The sequence below is a fragment of the Aulostomus chinensis genome, chromosome 17 (assembly GCF_037954235.1).
Source record: "Aulostomus chinensis isolate RoL2024-O1b breed Wild chromosome 17, RoL_Achi_v1.0, whole genome shotgun sequence".
Taxonomy (NCBI): Eukaryota; Metazoa; Chordata; class Actinopteri; order Syngnathiformes; family Aulostomidae; genus Aulostomus; species Aulostomus chinensis.
This window is the reverse complement of record NC_141336.1, coordinates 19,258,033-19,279,433: the sequence shown is the minus strand read 5'-3', so window position 1 is coordinate 19,279,433 and position 21,401 is coordinate 19,258,033. Positions and strand designations below refer to the sequence as shown.

Sequence of the window (21,401 nt, the reverse complement as noted above, 5' to 3'; positions counted from 1 at the left end):
TCAATAAATAGAATTACTCTTTTCATTCACGTTTACTCACACAGCCGCGTAAAAGCTCCGCTCTCGCTCCCATTCATAAACATGGCCTGTGGGGTGAGAAACGTGAGCCTATTTATTAATAGCGATGGAAACCTGATGTCCTTGGATGCGTTCATTTATTCAGGCGTAAACTACATGATTTACATAACAAAATTCATTGTAGGAAAGAAAAAAGAAAGAAAAGACAGGAAAAAAGATGCGCATTCCGTTTTGATTGATCGATAAAAAAACAACATCATTATTGTCACCGAGGCTGACATAAAATTTGCAGTTAAAGCAAACTGCAAACATTCTGCTTGTTAAATGGAAATTAAACATCGATCCAGCAGACAGATATTCAGGACTGTCCGTCCAAGGAGCGCAAATGAAACTGTGCATGCAGACATAACGACGTAATAGCGACATGATGCTGAATTGTTTACTTGGGAGTCGAGGGGGGGGGGGTCACGTGACATCGCCCGGAACTGGCGGGTGGAGGGAGGGGCCTAGAGGTGACAGACAGCAGCAGCATCCGCTTCTCCGCAACAAAGGGAGACATGCGAAGTTTCCCCTAGCAAATATAGCTGTCTTTTTGGGGGAAGGGGGCACAAGGAAGAAGTTTGCACTGGATGGTTTCGACCAGTAAGTCTTGATGAGAAAATCCAAATAAAAACCAGCCAGGAGCCCTTTTGTTATAAGTGGTTAATGTTGTTAAAGGTTCAGCTTCAGGCCATCAACAGACATCCACAACTGAAGCCAAATGCCACACGCGGGATTTGAAACTGAGGACTATGGATGAAAGCTCTGAGCATCCCAATGTTGAGGTTTGACCCGTCAGGACAGCTCTGAGGGAGTTGGTTTGAAGGGTCTTTACTGGCTGGTGGAAAAGCAGAGGTGATCCAGTTGAATGTTGTTATATACAGTCAACCAATGGACCGTTTGATCCAGTTTCAGTGGGAAAATCCCACACAGATGGTGGTTTTCCACCTGCTGAGAGCTGCGTCCCCTCTTATTCAGGGCGGGTGGGTGTTTCCTGTACATCTACAGTAATTTAGTCATCACGGGGGATTTTGTTGTCAACTAACAGCCAGAAACTGTCACCTGACGAAGACTATTGCTCAAAACACGTGGAAAAAAACCCTCTCACACCAATTGTCTAGTAGAAATCTTTAATTAAACAAATACCTCTTCTATCAGTGCAAATTTACAATTAAATGCCTGCAATAAGATGACAACTCTCGCAATAAAGATAAATAGAGTTGACTTTTATTGAAGGGGATTCTTCTATTTTGCTGTTGAGTCGCTGAACACGGAGTTGCAGCACTTCTCTCGTCTGTGATTTCATCTTTGATTAAAACGCGGTGGCCATTTTTGCCTGTGAAACTCTTGAATTTGCTGATATGCTGAAAACAAACATTTCCCTCCTTGAAGAGATTGAATGCTTCTGCTCTATCTCTCCTCTCTGTTTCCTGTTTGATTTTTATGGGCCACAGGGCAAATGTTGCGATTGTGACAACCGTTTGAGGAAAAAGAAGCCGGGTGACTTTACCGATAACGCATCTGCACATTTCTATACGTGTTCTTCTACATTTCAGCTGGGGTTTTTTGTTGTTGTTGTTGTTGTTGTTTTTATAAAATGTGACACTTGAGAGATTTGTTATAAAGTTTCACAAATCAACCAATGTAGTGAGGTTGTTGTTTTTTTTTTAAATGGTTCCAATTTAAAAACAAAAACACTCATCTATTTCCATACAGTTCCCATGCTTTGTACATCCGTCTTAGCTTTCGGAGGTTGGGTTTCTGTACTTCCTGCGGAGACAAGAATGCTTAGTCACTACCAAATGCCTCTGAAATCCAATGTGTGGATACTGCAATTAGGCAAAGTCGGGCCTCCACTGTGGTACCGTCTGGCTCGTGTCCAAATGGAGGGTGTCTACGAGGGGAACAATGGATGGACGGCCATGGGCACACTGGAAGGGCAGCTGGCAGGTGGACAAGGATGCTACCAAGCTGTGGCACTCCTCCCTGCTCAGGCTGTCGTTGAATTTGATTGCACCTGTTTAATACATACGGGTGCACGTGTGACTGGGATGAAGAGTTACTCATGAAAAGAAAAAGTCTGGAAAGAAGGAATAGAACCTCACCGTGGCATGCTAGCGAGGCAAGCACCTTCTGCACAGTGAGAGGTAGAGTTCCTCTCACTCTCCCAGTCGAGCGGAGTAACTGGGACGAACGATAACGTTAAATGTTAGCCTCAAACCAGTGGTGAAATGCTTTTTCCCTCCAAAAAGGTTAATCGGATTGAACATTTCTCAGTTTACCTCAATCTGCTCTCGGAGGTACTCCTGGTGTGTGATCAGAGACAACAAAGGGATAGAGCTGTAAGACCCTCGCTCCTCTGAATGACTGACACAGACAAGTGTGACCTCTTACCTCAACAACAGGCTTGATAATAGACGGTCTCCCCCGCCTGAGCTCATTACCCTCCTTCTCCATGAAGCACACTGGCACCTTCCCGACAAGAACCCGTGGATCTGCTGCCTGTGAGAACTTCACCTCCAAGCCCAAACTCCGCAAACGCGCTTGACAAGACCTGACGGAGCACACAAGGAAGTCCACAACCTGTTGACGACACCAGAACCTTCCAAACCCACTACTGGGGTTTGTGCTAAGCTAACTAGCGGTCAGCTGCTCTCTGTGAGTCTCAGCAGGGTATATACAGTATATCTTCTCATGAAGATATACCAAGATATATATAGATATACCGAGCCAAGATTATTAACTGAACAAAAAAATACATTCAGGAAGACAGACTGTGGCCATTGTATAGTGCAGCCTGTGTGTGTGACCTTATAGATGACCTCTTCCCATCGTCTAAACCCAGACAAACATGGCGAACCCTGCAGCACAATGAGCTAAAGGACTTACACTGCAGTTTGAAATACCGATGCTTCTGAATGAGTGCTGAGACCACGCAACAGCTGTGAGTTAAGGCTGCGTCACTACACCCGCACTTACTGTCATCTTTGTAACCTTCATTTACCTCAGCGGCCACAATCTGCTGCTGAGTGCCTGCATTGTTTAACAGAGAGTAAACATGCTCCGCAGTATCACTTGGCTTACGTAACTCGACCGCTTCTACAAATGGAAAAAGTTACCTCAGCAGCCTGAGCTCCTCTTCTGTCACACGGATCTCCAGAAGCGGCAAAACGGTGGAGGAACGCAAGCGTCTCTCCCCTGGTGCATCTGGATCATCTTCATAAGAACCTACAGCGGCACACAGAGTGTGCATGTGGCATCATTCCCTGTCTACAGGAACTGTATGTCGGATGTGTTTTACCTGCTACCAGATTTTCAAGCCGAACTCGCTCATGTGCAGCATGCTGATCCAACAGCACCAGCAGGTTTCCTGGGATTTCAAAATTAAGTACATAAACATAAAATGCTACGCGGTAGAAGGAAAACAAAAAAAATAAAAGACGACTAAAGGTGTAAAATCCCCCTCAATACCTTCAGTTTCACTTTCTGCAGCAGAATCTCCCTCTCTTGTATCGATTAGGCATGCGAGAAACTTCTTATCCACTTGGTGAATCACCTGTGAAGGTAAATTACATCGGCAATCATCGCAACATTCTGAAAATAAACTCACCTTTTGAGTTCTCCAACAGGGGGCACCACTGACACTGGAACCATCTATGCATTTTTCTTTTCTCCCATGATGGTGTTTTCATTTAGTTCCAGGCTGCCTAAGGAGGTGACCTTTCACACACTCTTAGTAGCTGGCGAGTCATAACAAAGGAGACTTTTTATTTGGGGGGCCTGTAACTGGGAGCTGTCGGATCACGAATACATACTAATGCTGGTAAATACACCAGGGAAAATTGAAATATTCAACAGGAAAAGGGGCATAATATGGCTTCTTTATTAGCATCATTTAACGCAAATTTGATGAGGGAGATTTTGCGTGAAAAACAAACCTTCATTGATTGAATCATGGCCTTCGAGAAGCGGTAGGGAAAGAGGACGTTGTGGATCTTTACCGCCGGCCCATCAGCTTGTCCGCTTGATATATCCACACCAACCTATTACCGCAGGAGACGTCACAATTCATCATTCATATCTGTATCCAGATTCAAACAGAACAGATAAAAATGATAATGATTTGGTTCTTTTTTGCAAGGAGTTTTGTTTACCAAAGGGGGTCGGACGAACACAGGGTTATTCCAACTGGAGTACAAGGAGGAAAGAGAGTTGGAGCCTTCGCCTGTGAACGCAAACAAACTAGATCAATGGTTCCACCTGTGTGAGCATCCTGAGCCCTTACGGTCTACAGTCTGTCTCTGAGGTACCTCTGTCATCAGTCCCTGAACTAACCACTCTCTCAGCTCTTGATTTTGGCAGGAAGGGCAGCACTAGCTCCACCTGAAAAGGGTAACACCTGTATTCCGTCCCTACATTTTAAGGAACAAGGAAGCAGACAATGAAAACCACAGCTGAAGATTCCTCCTGTGTTGGCTTCCATCTGCTAACTCACCCATTTCTGAGACGATGCTAACAGCCATATTGGTGACATCAGATGTACAGCAGACTTCAGTGTCTTCCGTCGGCGGCTCCACGTATGTGCTGAGCCCGGTCACTCTATTGACATAAACCGTCTTTCCCACATGCGTGTCATAGTGATGAAGCCAGTCTCCAGATGTTGTGGCGTCTGTATTGTCGACGGAGCTTTGAGCCTCGCAGGTGTTCTCATTGTGGTCTTGAATGTTCTCATGACTACTGAGACGTGTCTCATTGTGTGAGCTCGATCTGGATTGTTTCAAAAGCTTTAGTTTAGCTGCCAGAGATTTCTTTGTTTCTGATTTTTCTTTCAGCTTGGTGAACGCTGAGAGCGTCGGGGGGCTTCGACTGCTGCTCTGTCTCTCTGTTACATGCTGTTGTTCTTCTTTCTGGGAAATCAAAGTGTTCAAAACAAACTTGTCTGTCTGAGGTGGCGTCCCACTGCTCTGCGAATCCACCAAAGATACTTTCAGCTCAGATTTTCCATATATTCTCCTAAACCTATCCAGCGATCCGGAGTCCTTATGTGAAGAAAGATTTGCACAAGATATGATTTTAGGAATCTTCGTGGGGATGTCGGGAGCTGAGTCTTTGTATCTGTTGTGGCCTGCGACAAGTGAGATTTTGGGTTTTGATATTTCTTCAGGTTTTGCTGCTAAGTCTGTTGACCCGCTAATCTGGGAGACATTCTGAGTCTGTAGACTTTCATGGACATATGGATCGGACAGGCAAATCTTTCTGGAACTTATTCGAGTCTTTTCATGTCTTCCTGCTTCCTTGCAGTAGGTTTGCCCAAATTTCTCAGAATCCAGCTGCCTTTCCACAGTGATACTAGGAAAGGAATTAACGTGAGTCAATGAAGTAGTTAGATTCAATTCTATTTCTCTCTCTTCTCCCTCTCCAACTTCACTGTAAGTTGCCTTGTCTTGTTCAGTATTTCGATTAGATACAGGTTCGAGTTGAGCCACATCACACAGTGACTCATCTCTGCATTCTTTTACACATCCCTCACTTTGAATGACTTCCAAATCCTTTGCGGTTATCACTTCCTGTCCTAGCTGTTCCTCATCCTTACATTCCATCTCCACGCAAGCAACCTCTTCAGAGACAACGTGTCTCCGATAAACAGATTCGGATGCCAGCATCGTTCCGCTCGTGCAATCTAGGGCTGACAAGCTGACAGCTGCATCTTTCTCACATTTGTTCCCTCCTTCTTCTTCTTCTGCTGTATCGGTGCCAAACAATTTTGGTGATACACTGTCTAAGTCCTCCTGAGAGATCACCGCGACCAAATTCTCTCGGAGCAGGAAAGCTTTCACCGCCTTTTCAACGCAGAGCAAAATGCCATCCCAGTCTTTGAACTCTATCAGAGTTTTGGCAGGCTCAAGACAAATATCGTACTCTGAGTAGGAGCATCTGATATTAATGATGTAAACTCCATACAGCTCTTGGCTGCGTTTCTGCTTTGGACCCCTGATGGCTGATTGAGTATCTGGACTGTCGTTGGTCTGGTTTGAACTGCTCAGCCTGCGTAGAAGAAAGTTCAGCAGCTTGTGTATCCGTGTCTTCAGGAGCAATCTGTCATTTACATATAGGAACTGTAAGCTGTTGTTATAGTGACCCTCTTTGCCCAGATAGCCAATCACCTCAAACTGTCGGTGGGCGTGACTGATCTCTGCCAGCTTCTGAGCTCGCCCCAGACCCTGGATCTGAATAAACCTGTGGTAGGTGTCTCTGGCCTTGGGAAGCTGCACCAGCATGGCTCCTGTGCAGTCATTCTTCAGGGTGAATGAAATGGAGGGATGCATTAGAGAGATAGCCTCCACTCTGTGCCTGATCCTCTCACCCTCCAGGACGGGATCCATCCTCTTCCTCCGCACAGGCATGTTGTGGAAGAAGTTACAAATGATAACAGTCGTTCCTGCAGAGGGTCGAGCATTATCTGTCTCGAAAACATCCCGGCCCTTGCCGTCCTTGAATATTTTAACAAGTGTCCTGGTTGATGATATGGCCCGGGATGATATTTCAACAAGAGTGGCGAGAGAAACCAGACTTGCAAGAGCTTCTCCTCGGAATCCATAAAACCTGAGATTGTCCAGGTCACTTACCGAGCTGCATTTACTGGTACTGTACCGGTTTCCAACACATTCCATATCTTCAGCACTTATACCAGCACCGTTGTCGATGACCTGAACTTTAAACGCCCCCATGTCCATCCTGACTCCCACACATGTCGCCTCGGCATCGATGCTGTTCAGGATGAGCTCCTCCACGCACTGTTGAAGGGAAGGAATGGCGACCCCGGAACGAAGCTTCGCCTGAACCTCTTCGGACAAACATTTAATCATAACTGTCTTATTTACAGTTGTCTGGCTGTACCTGTACACCAGTACAAAGTGCTAGCAAACGTTGCTGGTTTAGCTACGTCCATGAGTCCAAGGTTCTGTCAACAATAAATCCCCAGAAGCAGAAGACGCCACGGTCATATTGAATAAATATCTGAGTAAATATCATAAAATAGACTAAAACTGAGACCGGCTACTGTTTACAGTCAACGTTGTAGAGAAGACGACTGTCGCGACAGACGGCTGATGCCATTAGCGCCACCTTCCTGTGAGGAGGACCGAACACTGCTTGAAGTGCAAAGCGCCCCCTACCGCACGGGGTGCGTTAGGTCAGGATCTTTGATTTTCGTTTAATCGTTTGGTTTCGTTTGAGACGTACATGCTGCGCTCATCCTGCTCTGTTGGAGGTTTATTTGCTGAGTGAAACATGTAAAGGAAAACAAAACAAAAACGAATTTGACCAATTTCAAAACTCAGCCTCTGTGGTGCTCTGCCATCGCATTATCTGCAAAAGCCCCGTTCTTCTAGATTTACTCTTCAAATGCCAAATCTAATTAGCACTCAAAAAATGCATAATTAAAATGTAAACATGAATCCTTCTTTGTAATTCTCCATTTATTGATGTATGTCCACATTTTAAGGATGTTAAAGAGTGATGATACATTTCCAGTTCATTACAATCATTACACTCAACAACTAAAACAAAAAATAAATAAAACATCTAATTCAAAGTTAACAGTATCTCTAAAATACAAGGGTTAATTTATTTTACGATGTTAAAGGACGAGTGCTCTAGGCTGTCAACTGTCTTCTCATTCTTGAACTCTGCTTTTGTTATGTTTGATTTTGGGCTCCCGGTGGATTTTAGCCAGGCTTGCATTTCTTTCACCTTGCTGCGTGGACCCTGTATCTGGCCCTCTACCGTTCCTGCGCTGGTGTTTTGGACCCAGCCAACCACACCAAGCTTCTTCCCCTCGGCCTGGAAGGTGAAACAATTATTTAGAATAACACAGAAAATATGACTTGGATAGGAGATTTGTGCAGATTGTGCTTGTGGAGAAAACTCGATAAAAAAAAAGTAAAATCTCATTTTGAACGTGAAGCTTCATCTCTTAAAGCTGTAACTGGCAGCTTCAACAACCACATTTAGCTTTGTCATTAATCTTAAAGTCATTATTGGTTGAATCTACCAAGTTATAACCCTCTGTTTTTTTTATGTCCAGAGTGCTTGAAGCCTCATAACCAATACAAAAATAAATACTGACATTCATGGTAAAACGTCAAACAAGAACACATTCTTTCATGTAACCACCTTCCTTTTGATACAGAAATAACACACGTCAAATGATTAAAAAGATATTTCATCCCGTTTCACTTTATTGAATCTTTTCTTCTTAAAAAAAAACCAATACTTGGAACTACAATAATGAAGATAGCTCATTCATCACTGTTTAACTCACTTGAGTGTATTTCCGAAAAAATACACCTTGCACCCTGCCGAATATTTCATAATCCACTGAAATTAAGTCTTCACCGGACATACTGGACCTAGAAACGGCGAAATAAAACGATACTTTAGTGGCTGAATTGTGAAAGTTCCTCATCATTTTGCCTCGTAGGTGCTACATTAGCTACAAGCTATGCTAGCGCATTGCTATTTAAACAATTTCGACCCCAGAGAGAAAAGTTATTTAGCCTCACGTCATTTTAGTCGTATTCTAAATAACTGATGGGTGAGGGATAGTCCAGCTCACCTGAATATTGATGGCAAGACGTGCTTCGACCATCGGATACAGACTTCAGTATGCTGTGAGTTCTTCTCCCGGAAGTGACGCAATCAGAACGTGCGGAGAAACTGCGGTTTCTAAGCAACGAATGTAAACCTTGTGAACGCAGGGTACGTCGTTATTTCGAGTATAACAGCCGCTCGACTTTAGAATGAGAAAGAATCGAGAGCCAGGCTGAATTCCAGACGTGGCTTCTCAGCAACGGACGCAGGAGGTTTGCAACTTACTTCTTACTTTCTTTTGGGGAAAAAAAAATATTCGCCGAGTTTCCCGTTACCACGATAAAGAACTTGTTTGGGGTTTTGACATTTATCCGGTCATGGTATGTGTTTTTTCTATTTAATACGACTAATCATAGCGGTAACCCCTTAGTCCCACAGTCATTAAGCTCTTTTATTGCAACTAATTCAACTTCCTCTCTTAAAAATTCTACAGGAAGAATCCCTTAGGTGCTGTGTGACTTAAGTAATTGCGTGATTTATGCAAAAATCTGTACATGAAGCCATGGCCACACCTACAGCAGGACATGGTGCTGAATCTGAGAAGAGAGTGCCTGAAGAACACCTGCCATTTCCAAACAAGCCTGTCCACCACAGAAGACATCTAAACCTCGGGACGGAAGACACTCTTCATTTGGAAAAAATGGCCATTTCAGGCCCTTTGTCATCCCAAGATCATTTAAATAGCATCAGAGAGTCCACTGGATTCCAGCATGCAAGTAAAAAAACCCTCAGACTACCTGACAGAGAGGTGCAACTGACCAAAGCAATTTGGGAAAAACAGCAAAAGTTACAAGAAAAGCTGTGGAGGGTTGAGGAAAAAGTCAGACAAAAGATCCAGAAGGCGAGAGAAGACCAGAAAAGAAGGGAAGAGATACATGATAGGAGAAAAACAACGCATGGAGAGGCGCCAAAAGAAAACAGGTGCATAGATGGAGTGAGAAGCAGAGAGCTGTGGAAACACAAAAGAAGACTGGAAGATGATCGGCAACTGAGAAAAGAGGGAAAGAGTACACATGCAGAAGAGAAGGGAGCAAGACAGGGAAGTAGCGCCAGAGAGAAGGCTCAGTTAAAGAGGAACCCCAATGAGGACGATGTGAGAAAGATGGAGAGAACAAAAGGAGAGGTAGGTAGAGTAGATGAAAGAGAAGTTAATAATAAGGCTTCTATGGGCGTTTGGACCAGACAAGAAGAAGAGATGGGCGGTTCATCTGATGACAGAAACAGGAAACATTTAATGCAACAGAAAACTGATAGATCTCTCAGCCTCTCAGAAAGCCCCGACACCAGCGGAGAGCTTCTCCCCTGCAGAATCTGCAACAGAACCTTCTCACAGGACCGAGTGGAGAAGCACGAGCGAGTCTGTGAGAAGATGAAACAATCCAGCCGCCGAGTCTTTAACTCCTACCAACATAGGACTAAGGGATCTGCCCTAGAGGAGTTCATGAAAACCCACGGCACGAGCCAGAGTCCGGAGGTAGGCCACCCACTGTTTTCATAATTCTGTCAGGGCCAACCCTCAAAGTGTAGGCATAAGAGTACCGTTTTTAGGGAATTCATGTTTTTCTTTTTTAAATTCAGGTTTTGAAGAGAAACACACACAAATACAACACAAGGAAACCGGATCAAGGTCGAAAACCAGCTGGCATGTCAGTGTCAAAATAGTCCAGCTGACCCAGCCGTCACAGGTTCAATCCCCAGAGACAGCAGGATAATTCTGGGTGGGCAAACTGAAGTCTTCACTACCACCACTCAAGTGCCCTCGAGCAAGACCCTCTACCTCAGCTGCCAAATGTAGCTGCTCAGTATTTTCTCTGAAAGTCTGTCGACACTTTCACAAGAGTTTTTGCTCTGTAAAACATAAATAAAGGCAGTAAAAACACAGTCGTTGAAGTTTCTATCTACACACACACGCGCGCACACACCCACCCATAAACAACAAAAAAAACCTGTTAGTTTTATTGATGGCTTTTACATAAAGCATGACACAACATTTTGACTGCAGGTGTGTTTATATAACAGTTACATCTCTTGATTTTGGTTAATCATATCTTAAATGCTTTGAAACACACGGTATAAAACATCCCATAAGCTACAGCATTGCTAAATTTGCATCTTTTTTTTTTTTTTTTTTGCTTTCAAAAGCTTGCTAAGGCACTGTACTTCACGTCGCATCTAACAGTGTGGTTTCATACATTTGTCAGTTCATTCACCACAAATAAACAGCTTGTAAACTGTGACACAAATGCAGAAGTATAGATTTGGAGCAACAAACATACACAAAACCACCAGACGTCAAATAAAGAACAGTTACTTGCTGTCATGTGTGACGCGAATGATGACATTTCAGAGGATTAGAGACAGATATAATGACAAAAAATACAATAACAATGACATCATGACTGTAAGGTCAGCCATATTTCAAAAAGCTTTAAAACCCATTTTCCCCCCACATTCTGTTCAAGTGTCCACACGTATCACCGTGACAACAGATGCGCATGTGCCGCAAAAAAGACTGCCATTAAAAAAAAAAAAAAAAAAACCTAAATCAGTAGTTTTCTGTTTCACACCTATGCACTTTTTATATGAAAAGAATGCGTGCGCGTTGAAAAAGCAAATATTTGCATGAGCTGATACGTTTGCTAACATTTTAGACAATTAGAAGTTATACATTATTTGATGCTTACAACTTTTGAGGATGCAATAATGAAAATAAGTGACGCAGGAAAGTTGTTTTCACATTGAAACTGGACACAAGACTCATGTTAGCGCTGTAAGAATTAATCGGTTGAAAGAAACTTAATTAACTACTTTTATACGCCATGAATTTTTTTCGTCTTTTTTTCTGGCTAAAAAGTCAAACATTCACCTGTTCCAGACTCCAAAACATCAGGATTTTGCTGGTCTCTTTGGTATTTAGGACAGAAAATGAAGGGTCTTGGAGGTTTTTAACTTTAGGATGGACTAAAGAAGTTGTGATGAGCATTTTAGATATTAATTTACACATTAAAGGCTAAAAATTTGATTGATTAATCGTGAAAACAATTGTCAGATTAATCGAGGACAATCTGTAGCGGCCCTAAATCATGGCCTTGGTCTAACATTTCCTCACATCTCAACAGAAATGAAGGGAAGGGGAAAGCTACATTTTGAATACGGTGATTTTACCAGTCTGATATTATCCCAGGACTAAAGCTTCATGTTGACATCACTAAAAGGCAACAGCGACGCCACTACATCCCGCAGCAGAATAGAACTACCATCAGATTGTCTCGCGCAGGTGTCGGGGGCCGACGCCTCATGTTGAATCCAGCCAACATATCAGTCTGTGGAGATACCAACCGGATCACTGAACACAGGTGTGCACGTGAGAGTGTGCAAGGTATTAAACTGCATGTGCAATCAAACGTAATCATGCAACGTTGCGCTCTGTTAAATATCGCATATATCATGTTGCACATTGTGGTTGGGCGTGAGGTTGCACTCTGCTGCAATCAAGCCTCCGATCCCCATCTAACCAGTTTGCTGAACTGAAAATGTGCTGAAAGACTTAGAACTTCTCCCATGACGTCTGCTGGTGGAGCCTCACACGCTGGCCCCTGCAGATCGGCCCCCGTGGTTCGAGAATACGCCACCTCTTCCTCTTCTCTCTCCGGATGCGCGATCGGAGCAAGGGTTTCCATTGTTGTCACTGCCCTCTTGCTGCTGCGTTGAGCGATGAATTGCTGCCCACAACCTCTCATTCTCCTTTTGCTGCTCATTCACCTACAGACAGCAGGAAAACTATCACACCTGGATCAGAATCAGGAGGACGGCAGGCCAGGGGCTCGGTCTCACCTGTTTCTCCAGCATCTGGATCCTCATCTCTTGCTGAGCGACTCTCTCTCGCAGCTGTAAAACAAACTCTATGTTACAAAGACCCGTGTTAACTCTCCAGTGACACTGATGAGTGTGTAGGTGCGTTACCTGTGCAACCTCGCTACTTGCTCGGCAGCATGATTCTCCTTTTCTGCAGATGTCCGGCTCCTCCAGGCCATTTACCCTGTCAGTCATTCTTTTAGTCTGTGAAGACAAAGCGGAGGAGTGGATGAATTTCTAAATGAAACAGCAGCATTTATTAATATGAATAAATCATCATAACCCTGTCAATGTGAGTGAAAAGAGCGTTTATTACCGACAGGTCTTTTTTGCTGCCAACTGCTGCTGCAGCGGCCTTTAGTTCCTTCAGCTCCTCGTAGGGCAGGGTGATGCTCTCAGAGAAAGACGAGAGCTGGTCAGGAATGGATCCCTGGGAGTCTTCTGGCATGGGGATGTACTCCGCATCCTCAAGCTCCTGTTGAACGAGAACCAGTGAATTGTGTAGCTCACTTCCTTGATGGATAATTATGGAAGAGTAACAGGGCCATGTGATTTTTATTTTTTTGAAAAATTTAAAAAAAAAAATCAATTTTGTGGGTAAAGTCAAATATCTGAGATTAATAATGAGTCCATGATAACTCGGAGGGCAGAATTCCGACCAGGAGATTTGTGACATCACTTTACTAGATCAGTGGCGATGCTGCGATACTGGGTGGTACAAAACCAGTAAGTAAAATCCCTGTTAAATTCCACATACTGCAATAATCAAAGCAACACATTCAGAAAAATCTCATATTAAACAAAGTACAAATCAGAGTGTAAGCTAAAATGTCAAAAATGGTTTTAAGATCAACACCCTTAAGGCCACCATCTTTGAAGTTGTAAGTGATGTTAAGACGGACTAAACGGAAAAGATACAGAGAGTTTCAAGCCACTTATTTCAGAGTATGAGAGAGTTCAATTTTCCCAATACAGAGCTTGACTGGTTGTCTTGAACGCAGCCTCTGTTACTGGCCCACGACTGAACAAACCTTTCTAAGCCATAGAGGACAGGAGCTGTCCCCAGTCTGGTTTGCCATTGACATCATTGGCGTCTCCAAGAGGCATCCGTCAGGATCGGCCTCCACGGTTCCCCCAAGACCCCTGTCACGAAACTCTGTCATGGCACCAGGTTCCATTTCAAGATCCACTGTGGATGTAGAACCCTCCTGTCCAACACCTGGATTCACTCACACACACACACACACACACACACACACACACACACATCAGCGTATAGCCACAAACACCTTAGCAAAGGAATGAGTCAATACACAGATCTGTATTTACCACTTCCAACAGACAGCCCACTGCTGTTAGAGCGAATCGTCTTGGAGTTGAGCACTTTCTCTGCAAATCAGAAAAAAAAAGCACAAATCAGATTCCTTTTTGTTTTTTTAAGAGCCATGACACCAAATAAATGTCCATTTAAGATGACATACCCATTATTATGATGGTGTGCCAACCACGGCAAGAAAGGTCTGGTACATGGTGCAGGGATCCAAAGATGGGCCTCGGCATGGCAGGGCAAACCTCAGAGCCGAATCCCTTATCAGCGGGCATTCCAAGTCGCCCATTCCCTGCGTTTCCCCAGGCAAAGATCTGATTGTCTATGAGAACAGGAATAAAACCAGCCACAGGTATAAAGAAGGCATCAGAGAAAATGATACATCATTGGCAACATTAACATTCACACTAACATCTTGTTATTAATCAAAAAAACTGATGATTTGTGAATTGGGAAAAGGAATTTCAACATTATATTCTGGTTGGAGTTTCAGAATTTTACCCGACATATTTAGAATATGTACCTCGAGTCAGGTTTTTACAGCATGTCTTGACATTGCAGCAGACAGAACAGATGCAGATGCGTAAGAACATGCCTAAATGCGCTAACTTAGCGTTACCATGCCACTGGAATAATAATGGAATATTTAATGTATATCTATATACACAGAGGTTGTGCATTTTCTCTATTACCTTCTGTGGCCGCAATGGTGAAGTCATCTCCACATGACACTTTGGTTACTATCTTTCCCCCAAAAGGCCCAACCAGGACTTGGACACCCTGGTGTTTCTTAAAGTCTTTAACACCCAGCTGTCCGTACTTGTTGCACCCAAATGTGAGAAGACGGCCGCGTTCTGTGGAGCCAGAAGTTGTACGAAGTTACGATTCTCCAACATTTCAATGGCAAGAAAAACGACTGGCTGTTTTTGCAGTACCATCGATGGCAGCTGTGTGGGTCTTCCCTGGGGCGATGACCTGGATCTTGAAGCGAGACAGCTGCTTTACCAAAGTCAGCGTGGTGATGTATGGGATCCCCTGGTAACTCTGGTGTGATGGACCAGTTAAAAAGCTAATAAACACTCTTCATCATCATCACCTAACGTCTGTTTTAGTGAAGCACATTAGGAACAAGCCTGTACCTCTCCAGGGTGGTTTTTAAGACCAGAGACTTCCTGGTTCAGACCTAGCTTGTTAAATTCATTGTTCCCACATGCTAGGACTTTGCCCATTTCTGTCAAAAAGAAAGTTCCATCGCTACCACATGAGACAGAGGAGATGGTGGCGCCTTTGGGGATCTCCACCTGGGAAACCCATAAAAGACAGGACATTAGAGAGGAATAGCTACAGGTTTTATGACTGGAATTGTAGTCATGGATATGCAAAAGTCTTACTTGCATCGGAGAAGAAAAGTCATCTTCACATTCCAGGCCGAGACGCCCTACAGCAGGAAAATACATTAAATAAACAGGAAAGAGAACTGTACATTAAAAGGGAAACTGTCTCCTCCTGCTGGTTACACTTGTAACAGCAAAAACACAACCTGACAGACCCCTAATGACATCAGCTCAAACATTAGTACATCCTGCAACCCTATGTACCATACTCTCCGCAGCCCCAGGAGTAGATATCCCCACTATGAGTCATGACCACTACATGGTTGTCTCCGCACGAGACCTGGCGGACAGGTCGCTCCTCAAAAAACTCCAGAAGCACCGGCTCTAAAATCTCCGGGCCAAGTGTGCCCTCCACACCGATGCAGCCGTAATAGTCCGACCCAAACATGTACATCTGGTCCTCATCTGCAGAAGACGCAGAACATTAGAGGACATGAAAACCACTTACTCTCACATCTCTTAGGTTGCCATTTTGGATTTTTACTCACCGGTAACACAGGCGGTGAAGTCGGCCCCGCACGCCACTTGTCGAATGGCCTTCCCTTGGAGCTTCTCTACCTTCTTGGGCTGCCGGTATGAAGCCTGGTCTCCGTGGCCCAGCTGGCCCACCATCTTGGCCCCACCTTGCACATTCTAAAGAAAAGATTGAGAAAGTTCTCTGGAGTGAAGCAGTAGAACTGGATGTGTTCCAGAGCGATGTAAGAGCACTCACCGCCCAGGTGTACAGCTCTTTCTCCACTGTCACCACTGCAAAGTGACTCTCTCCTGCACACACATGTTGGGCACTGCTGCCCCCTTTAAAGGAGTCAAGTTTCTGGGGGGTGAACTTGCCTCCACCCCAGAAATACACCTCCCTGGAGCGCGTGGTCACCACAGCAACAGGGGTCTCAGTCACTGTACTCAGCCTGGCACAGACAATAAATCAGTTACAGTCGAGGGATGATACCAAAGCTTCAACAGCGGAGAACGTAGAACAAATGAGAACTCACTTTGGTTTCTTCATGGCTGAATTCAGTAAAACGACCCGCTCCTCAAGGTCCCTGGCACAAAATGGAGTTGTCAAAGGATTGTTGTGGGTGTTATAACTTATATCATTAAATAAAAACACAAAGCAAACGATTTTCCGATTCAGGAAAAAGTTGAAGCCAACTTACTGTCGGCAGCAGGAGATGAATGGCCGGTCTAGAACCTGCTCAGCTGTTGGCCGCTTCGAGGGATCCTGCGGCACAGTCACAGAAACTTCAGTGCAGCGGTTCTCAAACTTCTCTACATTAAGTCCAGCTATTGATCCTTACACAGGGCCAAGGGGGTCATTCAGAAAAAATCCTAAATTATTTTGGTTCGTCTATTCTAATATAAATGTATGAATGGATCCTGGAATTAATATGTTTATGAAAATCTTTCCCATTATTCTCCACACAACAACCTCATTTTATGAGCTTGCTTGCTTCCTTGAGTGTCTCTAATTCAAATCCCGAAATATACAAACTGTGTACGGTTGAGAATACAGGAATTTCAATTTGTTTTGAAGCAGTAGAGGGTGCTCCACTAGAGGGCGCTCCCAGCCCACCCTGGCACCCCTGGGCCCCAGCCCAGCCTGGTACGTGATATCCTGTCTGAAGTCAACAAGACTCTCCTCTGATTCAGAGCTGCATCCACTGATCGATTCATCATTAAATCGATTAATGGAAAATTAATAGCTGATAATTTTTTATAACTGATTAACTATTTCAGTCATTTTTAAAGCAAAAATGTCTCCCACTGGGTGGTTCCAGAATCTTAAATATAAAGATTTACTGCTTTTTTTTTTAGTCATTTATGACAGAAAATGAACCCTGGTGTTTCAGAAGAGAGAGAAAAAAATGACAATTTGAAAAGAATTTTCAATCCCATTTTTCTTGACTGATACAGACAACAATTAACGCAACAGCAGCAGCAGATTAGTGGCCAATGAAAACAGCTGCAGCCCTATTCAGATCATTTCCTTCACTCACTTGATCGAGACACTCATACACCAGCTTGATCAATGCTGATGAATAAACATCCGAGTTCACGTCCATCGTCCAGTTCCCCTGGACTATTTTCACGCACAAGTTCAAAGGGTTCTGCACAGACACAAACCGTTAAATTAATAAAGTTCTGGAAAAAAAAAGAAGAGACAAACCATAATCATCTCTCGTAAACTATCTAAGACAATTTCACAAAACTTAACAGACTTACCGTCGCATCAAATGTTCTCGTAAGAGTTAAGACTTCAAAAATCACACAACCCATGGCCCAAATGTCTGATTTGAAGTTGTACTTGGCTCCCTGGCACAACTCGGGTGACATATAATATGGAGTTCCCACGCACTGGATTTACCAAGAAAGGATGAGAGGATTAGTGAAACATGGCTGCCATGCCATAAACACACGGCCTCGTTTGGCCGGAGATCAACTCCATCAAACATCTAAACTGTAAAACAGAATGTTACAACTTACAGTCTCTGCCATTGAAAACTCAGAGCCTAGTTTCTTTGCAAGTCCATAGTCGCCAAGCTTGATGAGGTCAGTCTTAGTCAGGAAAATGTTCAGAGTTTTGATATCTCTGCAGGAAAACAGAAGTGTGACATTACACTTTTGAAAAAGATGACAACCTTTAGAGAAATATGCTAATTTGCCATCATCATCAGACGCAGACAAGTAGATGGATACCCTTCTCTCCTCGGCAATAGGGAGCCGAGACCCAGAGAGACCGGCTAACTGCTAGTTAGCTTAGCTCAATGAATGGTAGTGGATGGGAAGGTTAGCAATACTCAGTCAAGTCATCAAATACACTTTTCTCTAAATTAATCTTTGTCTGCATTAACATAAGATATTGAGATATTGCGTGTTTTTAGGGGCAGCACGGTGGTGCAGTGGTCAGCACTGTCACCTCACAGCAAGAAGGTTCTGGGTTCGAGCCGCGGCTGCAGCACAGGATCTTTCTGTGTGGAGTCTCCATGTTCTCCCTGTGCCTGTGTGGGTTCTCTCTGGTACTCCAGCTTCCTCCCACAGTCCAAAGACATCAAGAGGGGACGAGGCTGATTGATACTCTAAATTGACCGTAGGTGTGACTGTGAGTGTGAATGGTTGTCTGTCTGTATGTGTTGGCCCTGCGATGGACTGGTGACCTGTCCAGGGTGAACCTGGCCTCTCACCCAAAGGCTGCTGGAAGACGTTCCAGCCTCCCTGCAACCCTTAACAGGATAAGCGGGAGAAAATGGATGGATGGATAGATGGATGGAAGGATGGTGTGTTTTTAGGACCAAACAAGTAGCCAGAACTACTTTTCAGACTGGGTTTACTGATTCAACGCCTGAGATCTTTGGTTTAGTTTGTTAACGAATGGAGAGCAGCTACTACGACTCATCCTTTTTTCAGAAAGGATGAGTATGATTACCTCTGGATAAACCGACCCTTATCTAGTTGAACCAGAATACACAGAGGAGGGTGCAAACCTGCTGGTCCACTCCCATTCATTGGCTTTAATTAACAGTCAGCTGGTCTCTAACGGTCTCAGGTTCCTACTGATTAAAAACTCATGAACTGCCAGGTGTGTTCACGAAGGACGAATCTGACCTGTGTAAGATCCCGGCCTTGTGGATGTGGGCCACCGCTGAAGCAATCTGGTACAGGTACCATACGACCACCTGAGGACAAAGGTGTAAAGGTCTATAGAGAAGTTTAACATTCTCAGATATATAAATGGCTGCTGTGTTCCGCTCATACCTCCTCATGGAAAAGCTTCCCCTTCTGTTGGTTGATTTTATCATACAGGTTCCCTCCTGGAATGACACATCTTTAAGTTTTTGGTCACAGGTGAACAACATTCAGACTCTTCGGATGTCTCCTTACCATTGCAATACTCCAACTCGATGAGCAGAGTGTTTTTGTCCATGAAGTGGTTGAAGTAGGCGATGATGTTGTTGTGCTCCAGAATGGAGAGGATGCTTATTTCGTTCATGACATCTCTGCGCTCCCGTTCTGAGAGGGAGTTCAAGTCCACCTCCTTCCACACCACTAGAGAGTTGTCCTGGGGAAGCCAGAGTCAAGTGCTGATTAACACTTCATTTAAGGCCACTTTTTATCCACCCCACCCCCCTCCATCTTATTGCAGAGATAATCAAGAACCCACTGTAAATAAATTACCACATGATGGATGTACTAACTGACAACTATTCAACCCAAAGAGCTGCTAGCAGTTTCCAAATTGTGCATCTTCAACATTTTTCAACTTTTATTTTGATCGATCCAATTGTAACTATTTTGATACAAATTTTACTTTTCGCAAAGTCCACATTGTGATTTCCATAACATCAATGAGTTGCTATGTCTTATCCCAAGTGAGAGAACCTTTGTTAATCTCGGTTTTGATTCACATTCAACTGATTGCACAGCCCTGATATGAAATGATTGGTTAGCTCTTCTGGAGGGAGGTGCAGCATGGATTTCCCTTCATAAACAGTGGGATGAAGTAGCTATGGGAAAGACATGTGTCTCGTTCTCACTGAAGAATTTCTCACTAAGGTATGTGGTCAGGGGAACAGTGAGCATTCATGTAGCCAGACATGTGATAATTCATCTCGAAAGCCAGGTGCAAGAAGTGACATCTGGGGAATTTTTTTTTTCTTGCCCTGATAACGTTCCAGAGATGATAAATGTTAATAAGGGGTATTGTTTCACCGGGTAATGAATAATAAATGTCTTTGTAACACTAGAAACGCGAGCTTGGACAATCATCTTACCTCTGTTCTCCTGTACAGGGTCGCTTCACCGAACGCCCCCCTCCCGAGGATCCGGATAGGAATGTAATGCAGTTTCTCCTCTTCGCCATTAAATGTGCCGGACGTGGATCTCTCACTGACCACAGACCCGCTACCCAAATCTGAATTTAGCGAGTCGAAATGTCTCTCATAGTCCGCCAGTGACATGTCTGTTTAGGGACTTGTTAGCCACTAGCGGCAGTGATGGAAATAACCCAAACAGGCCTACCGACAACTCTTTCTGAAAGTCTCCCACTAAACACTGCGCACGTCTAACATGTTAACCACAAACAAACGGGCTCAAGTTCGAGTACAACCAGTTACATGAAACCCAGCTAATAACACTCAACGCTAGCAAAACTCCAACGTAGCAAAAAAAAAAAAAAAAAAATTGCACGTTTAGTAGTTACAGCAATGTCAAGCATGAGAAAACAAAAATATGTTTTGCCAATTTTTAAACTTTCAAAATAAAATCCCTATGATCGACCTGACTTTGGTGCGTTTTATTGTGAAGGTGAAAAGAATGCATTTCCGGTACCGTCCGGTTTGCTAGGCTTAACGTGGCTAGCATGAAACTTCAGTCTCGCTTGTTTTAGTCGTCGTTTACTGCTCCGGGACATTTTACAAGATTCACGAGGTGGAGCGACTCTGCTAATAAAAACACAAGCTAACACTTGTTAAAGTTAGAACTGTCCCACAGTGAAAGGCAACAACACATCTCGACCATCACTTCCTGCTCCGAAGCCCGGAAATTGTCAAAATAGAAGACGTCCCTCGCTTTCTTTTCTATTCTATTTTGTTCTATTCTACTCTCGTCTACTCTATTCTATTCCAAGAAAAAAAAAGTGATATACAGAAGAAATAATTTGGATAAAATTACTGTGTCGTACAATATACATTATTTTGTTTTTCTAAGAGTACACTTATAAACAATACATTCATGTCCATCCATCCATCAATTTTCTATACTGCTTATCCATTATATGAATGGGCTTTTTTTTGGTTAATCAAGTGAAACATATTTTAAGTTTGTAAATATTTTCTGGTATTATGTCCATCATAAATAGAGAGAGAGTCATAAATATAAGTTTTACTGCGAAATTGGAGATTTTTATTCTTTCACTTGCGACCCAGTGGCTGCCTGTTCAAAACTGACCAAAACAGAAATTTGTGAATCACTGTGAGTGTCAGGTGTGATATTAATTTAATTATTCACTCTGTTCAGGCCATCAGCAGGCTTTGATAACAATATAAACTAAAACGATCCCAAACAGTGGGATATTTTCACCTTGAAGAGAGAGACAGTTGGTGGCAATGCACGCGCGCACACAC

At 43.6% G+C, this 21,401-nt stretch overlaps 3 protein-coding genes and 1 long non-coding RNA gene across 5 annotated transcripts; 1 reads left to right on the top strand and 3 right to left on the bottom strand.

Moving 5' to 3' along the window:
* Positions 1–596: 596 nt before the first annotated feature.
* mlh3 (mutL homolog 3 (E. coli)) lies at positions 597–7,172 on the bottom strand. 2 transcript variants are annotated; one of them, XM_086182285.1, is made up of 12 exons: positions 4,553–7,172; positions 4,368–4,469; positions 4,212–4,282; positions 3,996–4,100; positions 3,529–3,613; positions 3,359–3,427; positions 3,177–3,285; positions 2,452–2,611; positions 2,340–2,363; positions 2,163–2,241; positions 1,923–2,074; positions 598–1,827 (listed from the first exon to the last, which is right to left on the bottom strand). In XM_086182285.1, exons 1-12 carry the CDS (start codon positions 6,921–6,923, stop codon positions 1,756–1,758), a joined length of 3,399 nt encoding a protein of 1,132 aa, XP_086038411.1. In that variant the 5' UTR covers positions 6,924–7,172; the 3' UTR covers positions 598–1,755. The 2 variants fall into 2 exon arrangements, with proteins under 2 accessions (XP_086038412.1, XP_086038411.1); XM_086182286.1 differs by lacking the exon at positions 4,368–4,469 and having other exon boundaries at positions 597–1,827.
* A 329-nt stretch (positions 7,173–7,501) lies between these two features.
* On the bottom strand, positions 7,502–8,733 carry acyp1 (acylphosphatase 1, erythrocyte (common) type). Its single transcript, XM_086182294.1, has 3 exons — positions 8,675–8,733; positions 8,381–8,468; positions 7,502–7,899 (listed from the first exon to the last, which is right to left on the bottom strand). The coding sequence occupies exons 2-3, from the start codon at positions 8,459–8,461 to the stop codon at positions 7,684–7,686; spliced, it is 297 nt and encodes a 98-aa protein (XP_086038420.1). The 5' UTR covers positions 8,462–8,468; positions 8,675–8,733; the 3' UTR covers positions 7,502–7,683.
* Positions 8,734–8,775: 42 nt separating this feature from the next.
* LOC147246655 (uncharacterized) lies at positions 8,776–10,602 on the top strand. The gene is made up of 3 exons (XR_015109722.1): positions 8,776–8,921; positions 9,143–10,183; positions 10,288–10,602. It is a non-coding gene; the product is annotated as an uncharacterized LOC147246655 (long non-coding RNA).
* Positions 10,603–10,658: 56 nt separating this feature from the next.
* On the bottom strand, positions 10,659–21,214 carry nek9 (NIMA related kinase 9). Its single transcript, XM_086182287.1, has 23 exons — positions 20,052–21,214; positions 19,162–19,339; positions 19,036–19,091; positions 18,886–18,956; positions 17,767–17,872; positions 17,506–17,637; positions 17,280–17,390; positions 16,440–16,504; positions 16,275–16,325; positions 15,998–16,190; positions 15,774–15,918; positions 15,490–15,690; positions 15,283–15,329; positions 15,031–15,192; positions 14,827–14,935; positions 14,584–14,745; positions 14,046–14,213; positions 13,894–13,953; positions 13,596–13,783; positions 12,881–13,039; positions 12,673–12,768; positions 12,544–12,597; positions 10,659–12,471 (listed from the first exon to the last, which is right to left on the bottom strand). The coding sequence occupies exons 1-23, from the start codon at positions 20,235–20,237 to the stop codon at positions 12,292–12,294; spliced, it is 2,880 nt and encodes a 959-aa protein (XP_086038413.1). The 5' UTR covers positions 20,238–21,214; the 3' UTR covers positions 10,659–12,291.
* Positions 21,215–21,401: the final 187 nt, after the last annotated feature.